The following is a 16,441-nucleotide window of genomic DNA, read 5'->3' on the forward strand; positions in this document are numbered from 1 at the left end:
TTTGTGGTAAGCATTTTATTTTTGTGTTGGACATGGTACTTTGTTTCCTCTTTGAAGGTGAGTGGGTGTTGCTCTACAATAATTCATGGCAAAGGACACGTGTCCCCCTTTTCACTGTGCACGAAAGTACACAGGGCTTATTGTCCAAAGGTTTTTCGCATTCACAGCCTGGGAAAAATCGTCTTCAGATGCTTGGGTGCTGGACATTATAAGGCTGAGCTACACAATAGAGTTTTTTGTGACTCCTGCAGCTTCCAGGGTTTGTCTGACTTGGCCCTCCTCTCGGGTGAAGAGGACTGCGTTGTCAGAAGGGATTTGCTCACTGCTGAAAAAAGGTGCCAGTCTGGAAGTTCCGTCTCGGGAGAAGGGCAAGGGCTTTTACTCTATAGATTTCCTTGCGGTCAAATCTACAGGGGACTTTCAGCTGGTGTTGGACTTTAAGGCACTGAACAAGTTTGTCATCCACCTTCCCTTCAAGATGGAGACTTAGTTGGTGCTCAGGAATCTGATGTGCACTCTGGATCCGCAGGATGCATACTATCAAATTCCAATCCATCCCCTCTATCAGTAGTAACTCAGATTCAGCATTCACAGCACTCATTATCAGTTTAATGTCATTCCCTTTGGCCTTCGATCTGTCCCAAGGATCTTCACCAGTGTGGTGGCTTCCTTGCATCTTATGGGCATCCACATCTATCCTTATCTGGACGATTGGCTGCTCCATGCTTCATCTGGGAGCAGCTTCTTCTCAATCTATTGGTGGTGTGTTCGGTCTTGTAGTTCATGGGTTCCTGTTGAACCTTCTGAAGTGTCAGATAATTCCATCTGAGGACATGACATTTTTTGGGGCCAGATTTCACACCGACCTGACCCAGGTGTTCTTGCCGGTCCCCAGGGCTCTGGACTTTAAGTCCCTGGCTCTGAAGGTAATCGGGGGTGATTTGTTTCAGAATCGGCTGTGGTTGCAGCTTCTAGATCTCATGGCACTGGCCGTGGCAGTGTTCACTGTGTCCTGGGCCCGCTTCCATCTCCAGCTTCTATGGGTAAATTTTCTTGCTCATTGGAATCTGGTCTCTTGGGATCTTGACCGGCTGGTTCCGGTGACTCTGGCCATCACACCAGATCTGCGCTGGTGGACAGCCTGGACAAGCTGTCCAAGGGGGTGCCATTACAGCCCGATCTTCCTGTGGTCCTTAACACAGATGCCAGTGCTTTCGGTTGGGGACAGTTCCTTAGAGGCTCGTTGGTCCTTGCAGGAGGGGAGGAGGTCCTCTAATTGGATGGAGCTGATTGCCGCCTTCCGGGCAGTCATGGGGTTCAGTCAGCTTCTAATGGGGCGGAATGTTGTAGTTCGGTCAGACAACATGGTGACTGTGGCATATCTGAGCCATCGGGGCGATTCATTACCAGTCCTTGAATGCTGTGGCTGTTAATCTGTTCTGCTGGGTGGAGGGGTATCTTCAGTCTCTAGTGGCTGTTCACATCTGGAATGTAGACAATGGGGTGGCAGATGCTTTCATTTGCTTCTTTACACCCTTGCGGAAATGTCTCCTACCTGGGTGGCCTTTTGGCAAGTGTGCACAAGGTTTGGTGTCCCTTTCCCGACCTCATTGCATCCCAGCAAAATGCTCAGCTGCCCCGGTTTTGTGCTTGCTCTCATCAGGAGGGGGTTTGGTGCGTGGATTCTTTGACCTTTCCTTGGCTGCCTGTTGCATGCCTTTCCACCTCTGGCTCTGATTCCCAGGTTCCTTATACATCTGCTGGGGGAATCCAGGGAGGTGGTAGTTCCCTTTAGCCCTTGGGGACCTTGGACCCCACTCTCAAGCTTCTGGCTGTTCAGTGTCCTTGGGTGATCCCCTGCTTCCCCTCTCCTCTGAGGTCAGCCCCTTTGTTGGCTCTCCCGCAGATGTCAGTGTGGAAGTTGAGAGGAAGGGGTTGCAGCGCAAGGGGCTCCCCTGGCATTTAGCATTGGCCATTCAGCAGTCCTGTAGGCCTTCTACTCTCAAATCCTAATGGCAGTACTGAGGGAATTTCCAACAGTGGTGTGAAGCTCTCCTTTTGTCCCCTCTGGAGTGTTCCCTGACTTCTGTGTTGCAGTTTCTTTGGGAAGGTTTCGAGAAAAGGTTGGCTGTGTCTACCTTATTGGCCCAGTGGGATGTGATTACGGCATTTAGGTCCCCATGGGGTAATCTGTCTGATGTGGATGATTTGGTGTCCCATTTGCTAAAGGGGATTTCTTTGTCTTGCCCCTTGGTGAAACCTCTCTTTCCTTTGTGGGATTTGCCTTTGGTCTTGATGGCGTTGGTCGCGGCTCCTTTAGAGCCTTTGGAGCTGGTCGACATTAAGTTTGTCACTTTGAAAGTTGTGTTTCGGTGCCCATCACTTCGGCCAGGGGCCTTTGGTGAGTTGGGGGCTTTGATGGCATGGGAACCTTTCCTGTCCATCTCTGAGGATGGGGTTGTTTTACGGTTGGATTCGTCCTTTATGCCCAGGGTGGCTTCCCAATTCCATCATTCTCAGGAGGTTGTTTTGCCTGCTTTGGTGGCTGAGCGTTCTCCGAGGATGACCTTCAGTAGTCCTTGTTGGATGTCAAGAAGGCCCTGTGCCGAGTGCACTCTGGCGCTATTCCTTGTTTCTTTTGGGGCGTTCTCATGGGTGAGAACGCTTCTCCTTGCCAATTGCAGGTGATTGAGATGGCTTATTCTCTTTAGGGTTCTCATCCTCCTGTGGGGGTGCAAGATCACTCTACTTGGCGGGTGGGTGCTTCCTGGGCTGAATTGAGGGGGCTTTCTCTGTCTGCCATTTACAGGGCTGCTACATGGGCCTCCTCTAACACCTTTGTGAGGCAATACCGGCTTCAGAATTTGCTGTGTAAGGATGTTAATTTTGGATTGGGGGTGTTGCAGGCTGTTCGCTAATGATTTCCTTGTTTCTTTTGCAATCAATCACTTTGGGTGCTGCTGTGGTGGTGTGTCCATTGTGTTTTCTGTTGGTATGAATGGCAGGTGCTTGGCTTGGGTTTTCTTATATTGTAATGAATGGGACGAAGACAGGAGGGACCTATGGGTAATGCCCTATTACTTAGCAGTAATCTTCATTACTACTGGTCCCCTTGCCCTCGTCCCATTCATTACTCCCCTCCCTCCCGGACGGCCATCATTTTGGGGCTTGGTAGTTCAGAAGGAATGCTGGGTAAGTATGTCTTATGTTCTCCTGATGGGGGAGGGGGTAGTGGATCCAGCGTTCCTTTTGGTTTTTTTTCTGTCCACAATATTGTAATGAATGGGACGCGGACAACGGGACCAGGAGTAATGAAGATTACTGGTAAGTAATAGGGCATGTTTTTGCAAAGTCTGCGTTGACCCCTTGGGGCATCTTGTTACTGAATGGCAGATGTTTATTGTTTCACTCTTCAGTGATATTAATTTTATTGATGTCAGAAGGATGAAAAAGTTAATGAATCTGCTGAAATTTGAACCTGGAGCTACAAGATCAAACGGAGATTCCTGGGATGGATGTATTAGTCCACTGAGCCTCCAGACCTGGATAGGTAGTGGGATGAGTTTACACAACGTCTTAGATGTCACCATTTAACAAAATAAATTGCATATTATCCAGTTTTCTCTCAAGAAGGGTGTGGAGTCCTGTTTCAACCTATTACCAGATGAATGAGTGTCTGAAAAGAAAGTTTGTCACTTCCTTCCTAAGATATTGGGGTCAAGGCAAGGCTATTCTACGTGTCCCTTCCTACACCAACCCCTCCATCCTTAAATGATGTGTTTCATCCTTTAGCACCTTTTAGCGTATATAAGGAAGGAATGGCTCAGTTCATGTTTTGGGAGAGAGGATACCAGGTTGCAAGTTTTATGAGAAACTACTTCAGGCATCTGTCACAGAAAATCCTCAGTGAAAGGTGGTACAAGAGGCAAGGTGAAAAATATTAATGATTAGCAATTGTTTTGTTTTGGTGAGATTACCTGTTGAATTCCAGGAGCGTAGTCTGACTTGGGGGTTAGTCTATAAAGTTTTTCATATATTACAAAGTTGCAGTATTTGTGGTCTGTAATCGTGAACTGCATTATTACATAACCGATCTGCTAAATCAACTCCTGTAGAACTTGGCTTTGTTCTTCATCCCTGATGAATGGCTTTGCCAGACAGATGTCTGGCTCACGACAAGGGCTAGGTTATTCATCAATTCATTTTGAATACATTATGTGTACTGTTGTATAGCTTGATAACATTGTGGGAGCCGAATCCCAAAAATCATCTGAACCCCAATATTTTGATCACCCCAATATTTACCAAAATGATTTAGCTCCAGAATCTCCAATTGAGCTAGGGGATAGAGACCACACTCCTCATCAGGAAAAACACAATTTATCAGAGTTGAATGGAATAAAATATCAGACACATAATGTAGGATGCTGGCTCTGTATATACTATACCAAAAGGATGAATAGTGTGCACAGAGTCAGGGAGTCCCCAGATGTATAGCAGAGGGGAAATTAGGTAAGTACTAACAGCTCTCTTTGTGGTAGTTTGTGCGAGCAATTAGGCTTATCCAGAAGGTGTGTTAAGCATTAATTGTATTCACTCAATCAAGGACCGATACACAATCTCAGAGACAGAATCTAGAACAATTAGGTAAGTATAAAAAAGGGTATACTTATGTTTTATTTTAAAATCAAAGTGATACAAAAGGGGATGATGGATGGAGCGCTTGAGCAAGCCATGTCTTCCCTGGACCGGAAACAAGCATCCTGGGACCGGTTTCGGATTCATAATCCTCATCAGCCAGGCTATCTTGAATCCAGTGGCCAAGCAAGGGACTCACGTCTGAGCATACACTGCCAACTTACGGCGAACAAAGTGATACAAAAGGGGATGATGGATGGAGCGCTTGAGCAAATCAAACACTCACCCCCAGTCAACTGATCTGGGTTTAATCCATCACCATTCTTTAGCTCACTCAGCCACCCCAGTTCAGACATGGCCATATGCAAATCAGTCTGACCCTGTGCCTCATGGCAGTCCAGCCCGGCCAGGCTATCTTGAATCCAGTGGCCAAGTGAGCAAGGTACTCACGTCTGAGCATACCCTGCCAACTTACGGCGAACAAAGTAATACAAAAGGGGATGATGGACCCACTGGAGTCAAGCTATCCTGGCTGAAGACGGCTGATAGCCAGAAACCAGTCCTAGGATGCTTGATTCCGGTCCAGGAAAGACATGGCTTGGCAGTTCGGGCTGGACTGTTCCCATGAGGCACGGGGTCATGGCTGATTTGCATATGGACATGTCTGAACTGGGGTGGTGTGGAGTGCAAGAAAACGATGGATTTAGGCCCAGATCTCTGTACTGGGGTGAATGTATGACATTGTTCTGCATTCTGTCCATCAACTGTTGTTTTTGCATTTGTCACCCCGAGTGGGATGGGTATGCTCAGACGTGAGTCCCATGCTCTCCACACCACTGGAGTCAAGCTATCCTGGCTGAAGACGGCTGCTAGCCAGAAACCGGTCATAGGATGCTTGATTCCGGTCCAGGAAAGACATGGCTTGGCAGTTCGGGCTGGACTGTTCCCATGAGGCACAGGGTCAAGGCTGATTTGCATATGGCCATGTCTGAACTGGGGTGGTGTGGAGTGCAAAAAAAACAATGGATTTAGGCCCAGATCTCTGTACTGGGGTGAATGTATGACATTGTTCTGCATTCTGTCCATCAACTGTTGTTTTTGCATTTGTCACCCCGAGTGGGATGGGTATGCTCAGACGTGAGTCCCATACTCTCCACACCACTGGAGTCAAGCTATCCTGGCTGAAGACGGCTGATAGCCAGAAACCGGTCATAGGATGCTTGATTCCGGTCCAGGAAAGACATGGCATGGCAGTTCGGGCTGGACTGTTCCCATGAGGCACAGGGTCAAGGCTGATTTGCATATGGCCATGTCTGAACTGGGGTGGTGTGGAGTGCAAAAAAACGATGGATTTAGGCCCAGATCTCTGTACTGGGGTGAATGTATGACATTGTTCTGCATTCTGTCCATCAACTGTTGTTTTTGCATTATTTTAAAATCAAACAGGACTTGGCGCAGGTAAGTAAAATATACTTTCAAATGCTAGACTGTTCAAGGAAATGCAGTTATGCTTGAAATTACAATTGTTACAGGTTTGTAGATGCTTTGGAAACAGTTTAAATTACACAGTGATTACTTTTCAATACTCTTGGATTACTTTGAGTACTGGGGTGGTATGCCTATAAACCACACCTAGGATCTCTAAATACAAGGTAAGTATGACTTTTTATACTTTGCAATGGAGTTCTATTTTCTTCAAACAACACAGTTCAACACAGACATTTTTTAGGCCCAAAATCTCTTTACATGGATTCCTATGGGGAAAAAGGGTTAGCAGTTTCACAGGTAAGTACATGACTTACAAGGGTGAGTGCTGGGGGTTAGGACCAAGGTTCCTCAAGGTCTAGATAGGCACACAAATTGCATCATCAGCATCACTAGGGCGGCCGGGTGCAGAGTGCAGGATGCCAATGTTAGCCAATGGAGCTAGGGGGCACTTCAGTTGGGGGCTGCTCACGGTCAGGCCCTAATTTTAGTGAGCCAAGCTCCTAGGGTTAAGATCAGGGTGAAGGGGGTCTCCAGTCAGCACCAAGTTCACACCACCAGTGGCACTAGGGTGGCTGGGTGCAGGGTGCTTAGGAGAGGTCTGGAGCCTAATTGAATCCTATGGAGGTTGTCAGTTTTGGATTTTGGCTGCAGGCTCAGTCCAGGAAATCTTCCGGGAGGAACCAACAGCAGGGCAGGTAAGTTGGAGGGCTCGGGGACGTACGTGTACCCCAGGTCCTCTTATCCAGGGCGCAGGGCGGCCGGATGCAGGGGTGCCTTTTGAGGTCGAATTTTACCCATCTACTCGTGGTTGGGGGGATCTCTGTGCAGAGGCTGTAGGTGATGTTGGGGAGTCCTGGAGGGGTCAACCCATGGTGGACTCAGACTTTGGAGCGCTGGGGGACCTCGCTGGGACTGGTGGACCACCTGGACTCGGGTCGTAGGTGATGGGTGTAGTGGTGGTTCCAGGCAGCAAGTTTCTTTGTCCTCGGCAGGCTTAGAGTCTGTCTTTGTAGTTTATTTTAAACAGAGCTGCTGTTCACAGGACATCTGGTCTTTGTTAAAGGCAGTCAGTCCTCCCAGGGGTTTTGGAGGTCACTGGCTGCAGGACAAGTTGACTTTTGGCGCAGGATCTCCGGAAACTGCTGACGGCCCAGTAGAGCTGTGGCCAAGTCAGTTCTTCTCTGTAGTCTCCTCTGCTGTGCGACTTCTTCCTTCCTTCTTCCTCATAGGTTGCAGGAATCTCCCTTCTGGGTTCAGGGCTGCCCTCTAAATACTGTATTTAGGGGGTGTTTTAGGGTTCTCAAGGTAGTAGCCAATGACTACTGACCTTAGGGTGAATACACCCTTGCTGTGCTCACCCTACGTGGAGGAGTGGGCACACTCCCTAATCCTGATTGGAGAGTGCCTGCCATCTGCAAGATGGCAGGCACTGAAGTGCGGGCTTCACCTTGCCTCCCCCTGAGGAGTGAGGTTGACAGAGGTGGGCACACCTTCTGGGCTGTTCTAATTGTTTCCGCCCGTCTTCCTGCCAAAAAGGGGGTGAGACAGGCAGGAGGCCCACTCCTGATAGCAGGAGAGGATGGGGGCATGTTGCAAAGGTGGCAAGGCCTTTGAAGCTCCCCTGCCACAGATGTCTCTTCCTGACCTGGGGGAGGTGTGAACACCTCTGCCCAGGAAAGGCGTTGTTTCTGGGCCCAGAGATCGATGGCTACCACCCCTGGGGTCCAGAAACTTGTCTGTGTTGTCAGGCTGGTGTTTTACTGTCAGGAAACCCACCAGAGGCTGGTTGTTTTTCAGGGGATATCTCTAAGATGCCCTCTGAGTACACTGTATAATGAATCCCACACTGGCATTAGTGTGAGTTTATTATGCTAAGATGTTTGCTACCAAACTTCCCAGAATTCAGTAAAGCCATTATGGTGCTGTGAAGTTCATAATGACAAACTTTCAGACTATATACTCTTTACAGCGTTACTGCACTTACAATGTCTAAAAATGGACTTAGACACAGAAGGGGCACAGTGCTGCTCATGCAACTGTACCCTCACCAGCTGGAGGGGTGACTTACCTATACCATAGGCAGTGGGTTCCAGGCATGGCACACAGGTATGTGTGCCATGTCGATACTTCACTTTTCTCTGCACCAAAACACGCAGCCTGCAATGGCAGTGTGTGTGTTAAGGTACAGGGCCGCTATGGGTGGCACAATATGTGCTGCAGCCCTTAGATGCCTTCCCTGGTCACAGTGCCCTTGGTACCCCTGGTACCTATTACAAGGAGCTTACATGTGGCCAGAAGGGTGCCAATTATGGGTACAAATGTACAGCTCTGGGAAAGAACACAGGCACTGGGAACCTGATTGGCAGGGACCCAGGACACAACACGTCAAAGTGCATCAGAAATCTGGCAAAAAAGTGGGGGGGTTACTGCAACAGAAATACACTTTCCTACAAATAAGAACTGAAATGTACATCAAAATTAGAGCAAAAAGAGCTTTTATTACAGAATAATAAAAAATGGTATAGAGGAGAAATGCATAAATTGCTGTGAAGGCTCAATAGAGAAGTACAGAATAAAATGCAAAATCATAAAACCCTAGGCATATTCTAAGCAAAAATTCTGAGTGTCTGATTCATGAAGAGCACCAATAGCAAAACTGGTCACCTACAAGGCAAATGGCAAAAGTAATCCCATGAAACACAAAACCCCAGCGGTTTTATAGTAAAATCACAAAAGCTATCAGTAGATTCAGCAAATTCAGCATGGTATGGTCATGGTTAGGGTAGCATTTGACATATCAGGAACAACATAATAATTAAAAACTACGCAGTTATTTAGCACTAGCCCATTTCTTAGTGTAAGAATGTATAATACAAATTAGAACGAATATGGCTCTTTACCACGCATGCGAATACATTGCATGCCATTACTATGCAGTTGTTACAACGACTGCGTTGTTACAATGCGAAGCAGTACATCGCAAGTCATTAGAACGACTTGCTGTAGGGGGCACGCTGGACTTAAGAATAGTATTATTTACTATTCCTACTCCAGTTTCTGCAACAGCAGGGAAGTTGTTGGATTGTAATTCCAACACCAGCGCGCCCCTACAGCAAGTAGTTGAAACGACTTGAGATGTAATGGCACGAGTGGTAACAACGCGGTTGTTGTAACAACCACGTTGTAAGGTACAGCGTTGTGGAGACATTGTTGTAAACGCTGTTTCCCGTTAGAACATTGGAATGTAGATAGCTCCATTGAAGACAATGGAACAGTAGTGGCCTACATGAACTGGTATAGGCCCACTGCTCTCAATATTTTCCTGTCCTAATTCACAGCCTCTGTCTTTCTCTATCCCCTGCCTCTCGAAAATATATTAATTAGGCAGAGGAAAGCTAAAGGCAGAAGCCGTGCTGGAGGACACAAACAACCTTCTACCTTCCCTTAGTGTCACTGGGGCTTCAGAAGGAGGGAGGGGTGAATGCTGCTGAGATCCCGGGTCACCCTAGCTTGGCTGCAATACAAAAAGCAGTTCAGCCAAGCCGGGCAAAGCCACGGTCTGACTTTCACCCCCTTTCACAGCTCTTGCTGTGAATGCTCAACTGCTAACCTCCGTGGCCCTGCCCGCTGCTTTTAACTGTACAACATTCACAGCAAGAGCTGTGAACAAAGGCTTTGGAACTCGGGCTCTGAGAGACCTTTGTTTTTCTAATTAGAAAATTCTGCCCTCATGGGAGGGAATGCTCTAATGGCATTATAGCCGGCCGTAGCTGGGCTATACCAGTCATTAAAGACCTGCTCCCTTGTTAAAGGCTGGAGCCTTCGGTTTGGGCCTTTAAAGCTGCAGTGGGCCTTTAATGGGTGGGATAGCCCACTATGGTGGGCTATAAAGCTATATGAAACATTTCTGAAACAATAGCTAATAGAACTGACACATATTCTCCTGAACTTCCAGCGGAAGTCCTTGAAAATCATACTTTGGATACATCATGGAAGCCTCATTCACAATACACGCTTTCCAACAAGATGTTGTATATAGTTATAACATGCGCTTGATGCTCTGTGGAAAGAAGAGCATAGATAGCTTTGCAGTGGGACACTGGGAGGGGAAATGGACAGGAGAAGTAAAACAAAATACAAAACAAAAACTACATCAATTTTGTAATAATGGCATACCAGACAAAAAAGTACTGCAATCACTCATATCATTATTTACTCTTCTGAATGACCTAAAAAACTAATTTCAAGTGCAACCTCATCAATTCATCTGTCACTACTTTATGTACCATTAAAACTAAAACATTCCATAAAATAATTTTCACAAAATATTTGAACATTTTGCATGTTTTGAAAAACTCGATAACAACATTGTGGGCTGTCTGCAGTATGTTGTACTCAGAATATACACGTAGATTGTGTTTATTATTTTCTCTAAAAGGGACACTGGTGGCCAAGTGGACTACCCAGCATAACTCTGCAGAAACCACCATATGACATGAAAACAACTCAAAGAAGTGATTTTGTGAGAATTCCCTATTCGTTGTCTGCCCGTGCGCAAAACAAAGATCCTGTGACAGGCATAGGTAAGACCATTCTATATTCTTAGCATTTTTCACAAACAATATTTAAGTGCACATGTTAACTTTTGCATTTTGCACCACTAAATCTTTAAAATATAAAATGCTTGATCAATATGAGAACTTATGCAAGGGACAGTCGAAAAAAGAACAATGACAGTTTGCAAATTATCATTGGCTAAATATTTGCTAAAGCAACAAATACCTAGAAGTAGGATAAGTCCCTCTTGATCAGTACTGGTAAAACACTTGTTACTTGTAGGCACAACACATAAAGGAAATTGCCACCTAGGTGAACTTGCTGGGATTATAGAATTCATAGAAAGACTTGCCATTATGAGAGCAGGCATAAACCATTCATCAGATGCCCCCTTTGTCCTTCAGAGATGTGATTTACAAATAAAGTCATTCCTTTAGATGAGGTCCCACCAATGATTTATATACACCACTTCGTATGCAACCCGTCCTTTACTCTTTCTTCCCTGACTGTCTAACCCCTCTATTTTGAAGCTTTGAGGTCGTTGCATAAAAAAATGCACACATCTCTGTAGGATAACCTCTGGTACTCTCCCGATTGCAGACTGTTACCAAGGCTTTTCCCGCTTTTATGAGGAACTTTGACCTTAGATTAATCGAACAGTATCTATCTCTTGTGGGAACCCTCTAGTGTTTTTACATCCTTCAATTTGTCTACTCCTTTTAGTGTATCATCCACAGACTGCTATAGCTTCCTTTCAGTCCTGTGCAATGTGCATTGAAAAGGTATCGAAAAGTGTGGGCTCTAGTATGAATTCTTCTGCTAGCCATGATCTGCCCAGAGAGTGGATCGAGTTTACAGCCACATTGTCTCCTGTAACTTAGACATTTTCTGACCCAGTTCACTGCTGTAGAACCTGCACTGAGGATCCTTACGTTTCCAATTAGTTTAGTCTACAAAAGTGAGAAAGACTATATCATTTTTTTTATTTTGCTTGATCGTTGTTTGGAGGTAGAGATCCAGTTACCCAGAGAAGAATGAAGATTGTCTATGTAAATGTGTGTGTCTATTCGACATATAACGAACATTCAATACATCATCTCAATGTAAATCAGACATCGGGTCAATAAACCAACTAGACCCAAAAATCATACCTGACTCCACCCAGTAGCCCCATCAGAGGGCAGGTGCCAGTGGTTGTTTCAACTATATATTTAAAACACTCATGTGTGGTCTATTTCCAGGGGAAGGTGGACAGTGTATCTCAAGAGTGTTAGATGAATGTCCTGATTTAGAGTTTTATCAACAGGGTATATATACATCATGTGGTGAAATACCCTGTCTGACATATTCCTGAACTTCACAATACCTAATGGTTTTATTTTTTCCAGCCTTTTTTTAAAAATGTTCTGAACTACTTTTCCTATTCCCAACATTGTCTGAATGCCTTAGATATTAGTATAAGGATCTAAAGTCGCCAGGTTGTCCTACGTAGGTTTTCCTGAAAGCTCATGAACAAACGAGAGCATATACTTGATTCCTATGAATATGTCTGATTGTTTTATAGGGTATATTTTAAGAGATATTTCTAAGGTGCTCTACGTTGGCCTCTGCCCCTCAGAATACATTAATTCTAACTGTGCAGTGTAGTTACAGATTAGCTCACCTGGGTTCTTGCACACACGTATAGATCGGATTAGGAGAGAAAGGCCCTTTTGACCTCACCTCTGTGAAATTGTAAATGAAATGCCTCCAGGATTGAGCAGGACTGCAAAGAGACAGAATATTTTCTCATACTGCTTTTAGGCCTAAAACAGTGTAGTTGATGCAAAAAAGTGAATTATAGGGTTTAAATTATGCAGACACATGAATTCTCTCAACAAGGGCTCTTTGGAAAAATACCAGTTGTTCCACACAGATCAGACCCGTTCCTCTAGCTCAGTACAATTTCTGTCACATGGTGGATCTCAAAATGATGGAACCTTACAAAGACAGTTTTCAGTGAGGTCTGTGTTTTTGGTTTAAAACTGTATATTCGTGTACAATGCAGTACAACCTACACCCAAATGCCGGTGGTCATGATAAACAGGGTGGTGCTTAAACAATTAAAAGGAAGAACAGAAAAGGAGGCCCCTCTCCCCATCTGAGGCACGTACCATCCTCACACCCTACAAACAACCCCTCACAACCCACTCTCCGTTGCTTATGATCAGTGTTTTCCATCCCATTTCAGGGTAGCCTAACAGTGGGTGTTGCATGTTGCCCATCGACCTGATGTTGCATGCAGGGAATGGTGTGCAGTGTTAAACAGTAGTATCTGAAGTGGTATGGCAGAGCACCCTTAGATATCTGGGACACGTATGTTCTTTATATTCTTGTCTGAGGAACTTGATGCATGGCCCCCAAGTTTCCTCAGAGATGGCCTCTTTTGCCTCAATTGTTGCTGAAGTCTTTTCCATCCCCAGCAAATTCCAAAGACGGTGTAGCTATGCCCCATAATCATGAACCGTGTCTTTCTCCTAAAGACCTACGATAGCCTGCCTAGCTACAGCTAGGACCAGCGCCAGCGCCTTGTAGGGTTCACAAGAACGCCACTAGGGCGCAGGTCATTTTTCTGTGGCAGAGGTTGTCTCACCTCCAAGATGTCAGACCCAAAGAGGCCTCACCGCTGCAGAACTGGCCGGTCAACAGTGTTGGTGCTCCCAAAGCTGAAAGCTGGGGCCTGGTGCAGCCACATGTTCAGTCTCGTAGTAGACCACCTACAAGCAGATGTCAGATTCTCCACTGGATTCTCTAGCCAGGTCCACACCAGACTCACTGGAATACCAACAGCTGTGCCGTCGCGGCTTCCTAGCCTCTCCCACCCAAGTGGAATGGTGGAGGCAGGGGCAGGCCCCTCCAGGGCGTGGTTGTTTCTCCCCCGAGTGTGACCGGTCACCTGAGCCAGGGTTAGATTGGGATTGAAAATCGGCCCGGGCACGCAAAAAAAAAAATCGGCCCACATTTGCATAATCACTCCTCAAATCACTGGTGTAATCTTATAAAAAAACTTTAGGAGGGGGTAAAAAAAAATGTACGCGCTAGTTTACACTGGTGAAACAAGTGAGGCCACTTCTACTCAGGCCCCCTGGCCCCGCTCAGTATGTGCACACATTAATGGGCCGGCCCGCGAGACAAAGGGAGTGATACCTCTGATAAACGGAGGTAATGAGCGCCCATCCGCCTTTAGAAAGGCCACTCACAGAGCCGGACTGGCCGTAGCGGGCACCAGGCAATCCCCCGGTGCGCCGCACGGGTGGGGGGGCCGGTTTTGTTACGGGCCGTTTTTGCAGCATAGCTGCAAAATCGGCCCTGTACAAAATCGGCCAAAAACCGGCCCATGCAAAGAGCTTGGCGGCACCCACAACCCCCCGGGGGGTGGGGGGCCGGCCGAGCACTTTGCCAGGGCCCCTTTTGGTTCCCAGTCCGGCCCTGGCCACTCAGATACCCACTGGGCCGCTGGCTGTATTCGAACAATATAGACAGCACCCAAATAGCCCCCCAGACTGCTAAAAAAAGCAGCCCACAGCAGAACTCGGACACCGGCCCCTCGGGCATTGCCCGAATGCCTGCGTTACCAATCCGACGCTGACCTGAGCGCAGCGCCCAGTCCGCATTCACCGAGCTCATTCCTCTCGCCTGCCCAGGGTGCACTTCCTGAGCCCCGTTCTGGGTGCCAGACACGGCCGACGTCAGGTGGCAGGGACCCCTCTTGGACCCGCAGTAGGGCTGGTGCCTCCCAGAAGCTGGATGAGCTGGTCCAATCGGGACGGGGCGGCAGCGGATGTGGGACCGCTGTGGAATGGCTCCCTCTCCCCTGCATCAGGCTCTTTCGAGTGTAGGCATTGGTCCAGGTGTATCAGCCACGTGGGTATTCACAGCAGGACCCCGCCTCACATCCGCCCTTCCTCTTCTTCGCTGAGGCACTCCCGGGTGCCGCGCCCGGGGTGAAAGATGGCGCCGCTAACAGAAGGAAAGGGGACCACGCGGCTTCTTCATAGTGCCAGTACCTCCCAGCCGTGAGGCCAGGCTGTTGATATCCACCAGTCACGATAGAAACGGCAGTGCACTGTGTGGGTGCCAAGCTCATGCCCCTAAAGCAGCTCAAAGGGAACCGGTCATGCAAGGGTATCCCACCCCCTCCCAGGTGAGGCTCTGCTGGCCGTCGGGTAGGGGCAGCATGTACAATAAAACAGGAGGCTAGGCATGCAAAAGAGAAGAAAATCGACTACTCTATCACCATCTTTGCCCCCCCCCCCCCTTCCCACCGAGGTCCCTATTTTAGTAGGCCTACTACAGGGATTTTTATTAGAAAATTCACATATAAATCAAGTCTCAGCATAAGTGCCTTCACTCGCTACCTACCTGTTCTTTTATGTGGAATTTTACAGCATTTTCAAACTGTGTTCTCTTGTAGCCAAGTCACACACACTGGGAATGAACCATCCAGGCCCTACTAGTAGAACGCTTCAAGGCACTAGAATTTCTTTCTGTCAGTCACATGCATGTCATGGTGTCACATAAAATCATTTTCAAAAGCAACAATGGTGTCCTTGTGATTTTTATTTTAAACAGCATGTTTTGGTGTACTGTGCAGCTATCAAATTAATACAGAGTGTAGATTTCTTCTAAAAGTTTTGACATTCACTTAAGTCTGAGTTTCATATAATGTAAGGTCAGCAAAAACAAAGTGTAGAAAATGATCCGCACTGGAGAGAGTTTACCCAGAGATCTTGCAGGATGTGAAATACAAAACAAGCAAAATGCGCTCACTTTCCTTATAGGATTGAAGATGGATTGGTTCTTCAAATGGCCAAATCACCCAAGTAGTCCAGCCAATCAAGCGACAGCACTCTTTAGAACCCTCAACAGAGAGACTCCAGTTCCTCACGTCGTGTGACGGGAGTCTCCCTGAGTTCTGCTCAGTTTTCTTTTCAGTAGATCTACATTGAAGAACATGTCTCTTCAGATCAGATATATATTTATATTTAGCGAGACTTAGACAACCTGACTACGTCAGAACAAACTAAACCAGCATTGCCATGGCCAATAGATCTCGCCTTTGGGACCTTTTAAGTTTTTAGTCATGCTTTATCGTGGGTGGAAGCTTTAACTCATTTATTAGCCATAGCCATATATCTGCTTCACTGCAGAGGCAGAGACATGAAACCTGACTCCCAGGAGCAGGGCCTGCCCTCTGATGCACATCCTCATACCAAACTGTCAAGGGATTAGAGAGAATACGATGACATTTCTAAGAGTCAATGCTAGGCACCATGCACTCAACCATCTAGAGCAATGCAGCTATAGTGTGTGCTTGCTGCAAACACTGGCAACAAAAAAAAGATAAGCATTTAAAACATCAAAATGCCAGGGATGGCAGCCAACGTGTAGACAGTAAACCCAGGGGGCTCACTTGGTCCTACTCACTGCTTCTCCATTTTACCAGTTGGTTAAACCACCTCACTCCATTGTATCTTGGCTACCAAGCCTGACTACACTACTCATGTATTAAAAAACAAAACAGGCTATCACCCAGAAATTAACTGCAGAAAGATAAAACTCGAATACTGTAGGTACCACTTGCAATCTGATCACAGCTTCCAATGTGAAAACGGCTGAACCGGTCTTTCATCCTCACAATGTTGATAAAAGAAGCACAAATGTGACGTCGAGAACGATACCAAAAGTGTTAAAGTGCAACTCCAAACGGTGGTGTGGG

General features: G+C 46.7%; 1 protein-coding gene across 1 annotated transcript in view; it reads left to right on the forward strand.

The window, feature by feature from the left end:
• The window catches only part of CIMIP6 (ciliary microtubule inner protein 6), a 245,957-nt gene that overhangs the window by 22,351 nt on the left and 207,165 nt on the right, over positions 1-16,441 (forward strand). Inside the window, exon 3 of the mRNA XM_078647075.1 lies at positions 10,565-10,709. Within this exon, the coding sequence (XP_078503201.1) occupies positions 10,565-10,709 (145 nt within the window). The remainder of the gene's footprint in view (positions 1-10,564; positions 10,710-16,441) is intronic.

The sequence above is a fragment of the Lissotriton helveticus genome, chromosome 6 (genome assembly GCF_964261635.1).
Source record: "Lissotriton helveticus chromosome 6, aLisHel1.1, whole genome shotgun sequence".
NCBI lineage: Eukaryota > Metazoa > Chordata > Amphibia > Caudata > Salamandridae > Lissotriton > Lissotriton helveticus.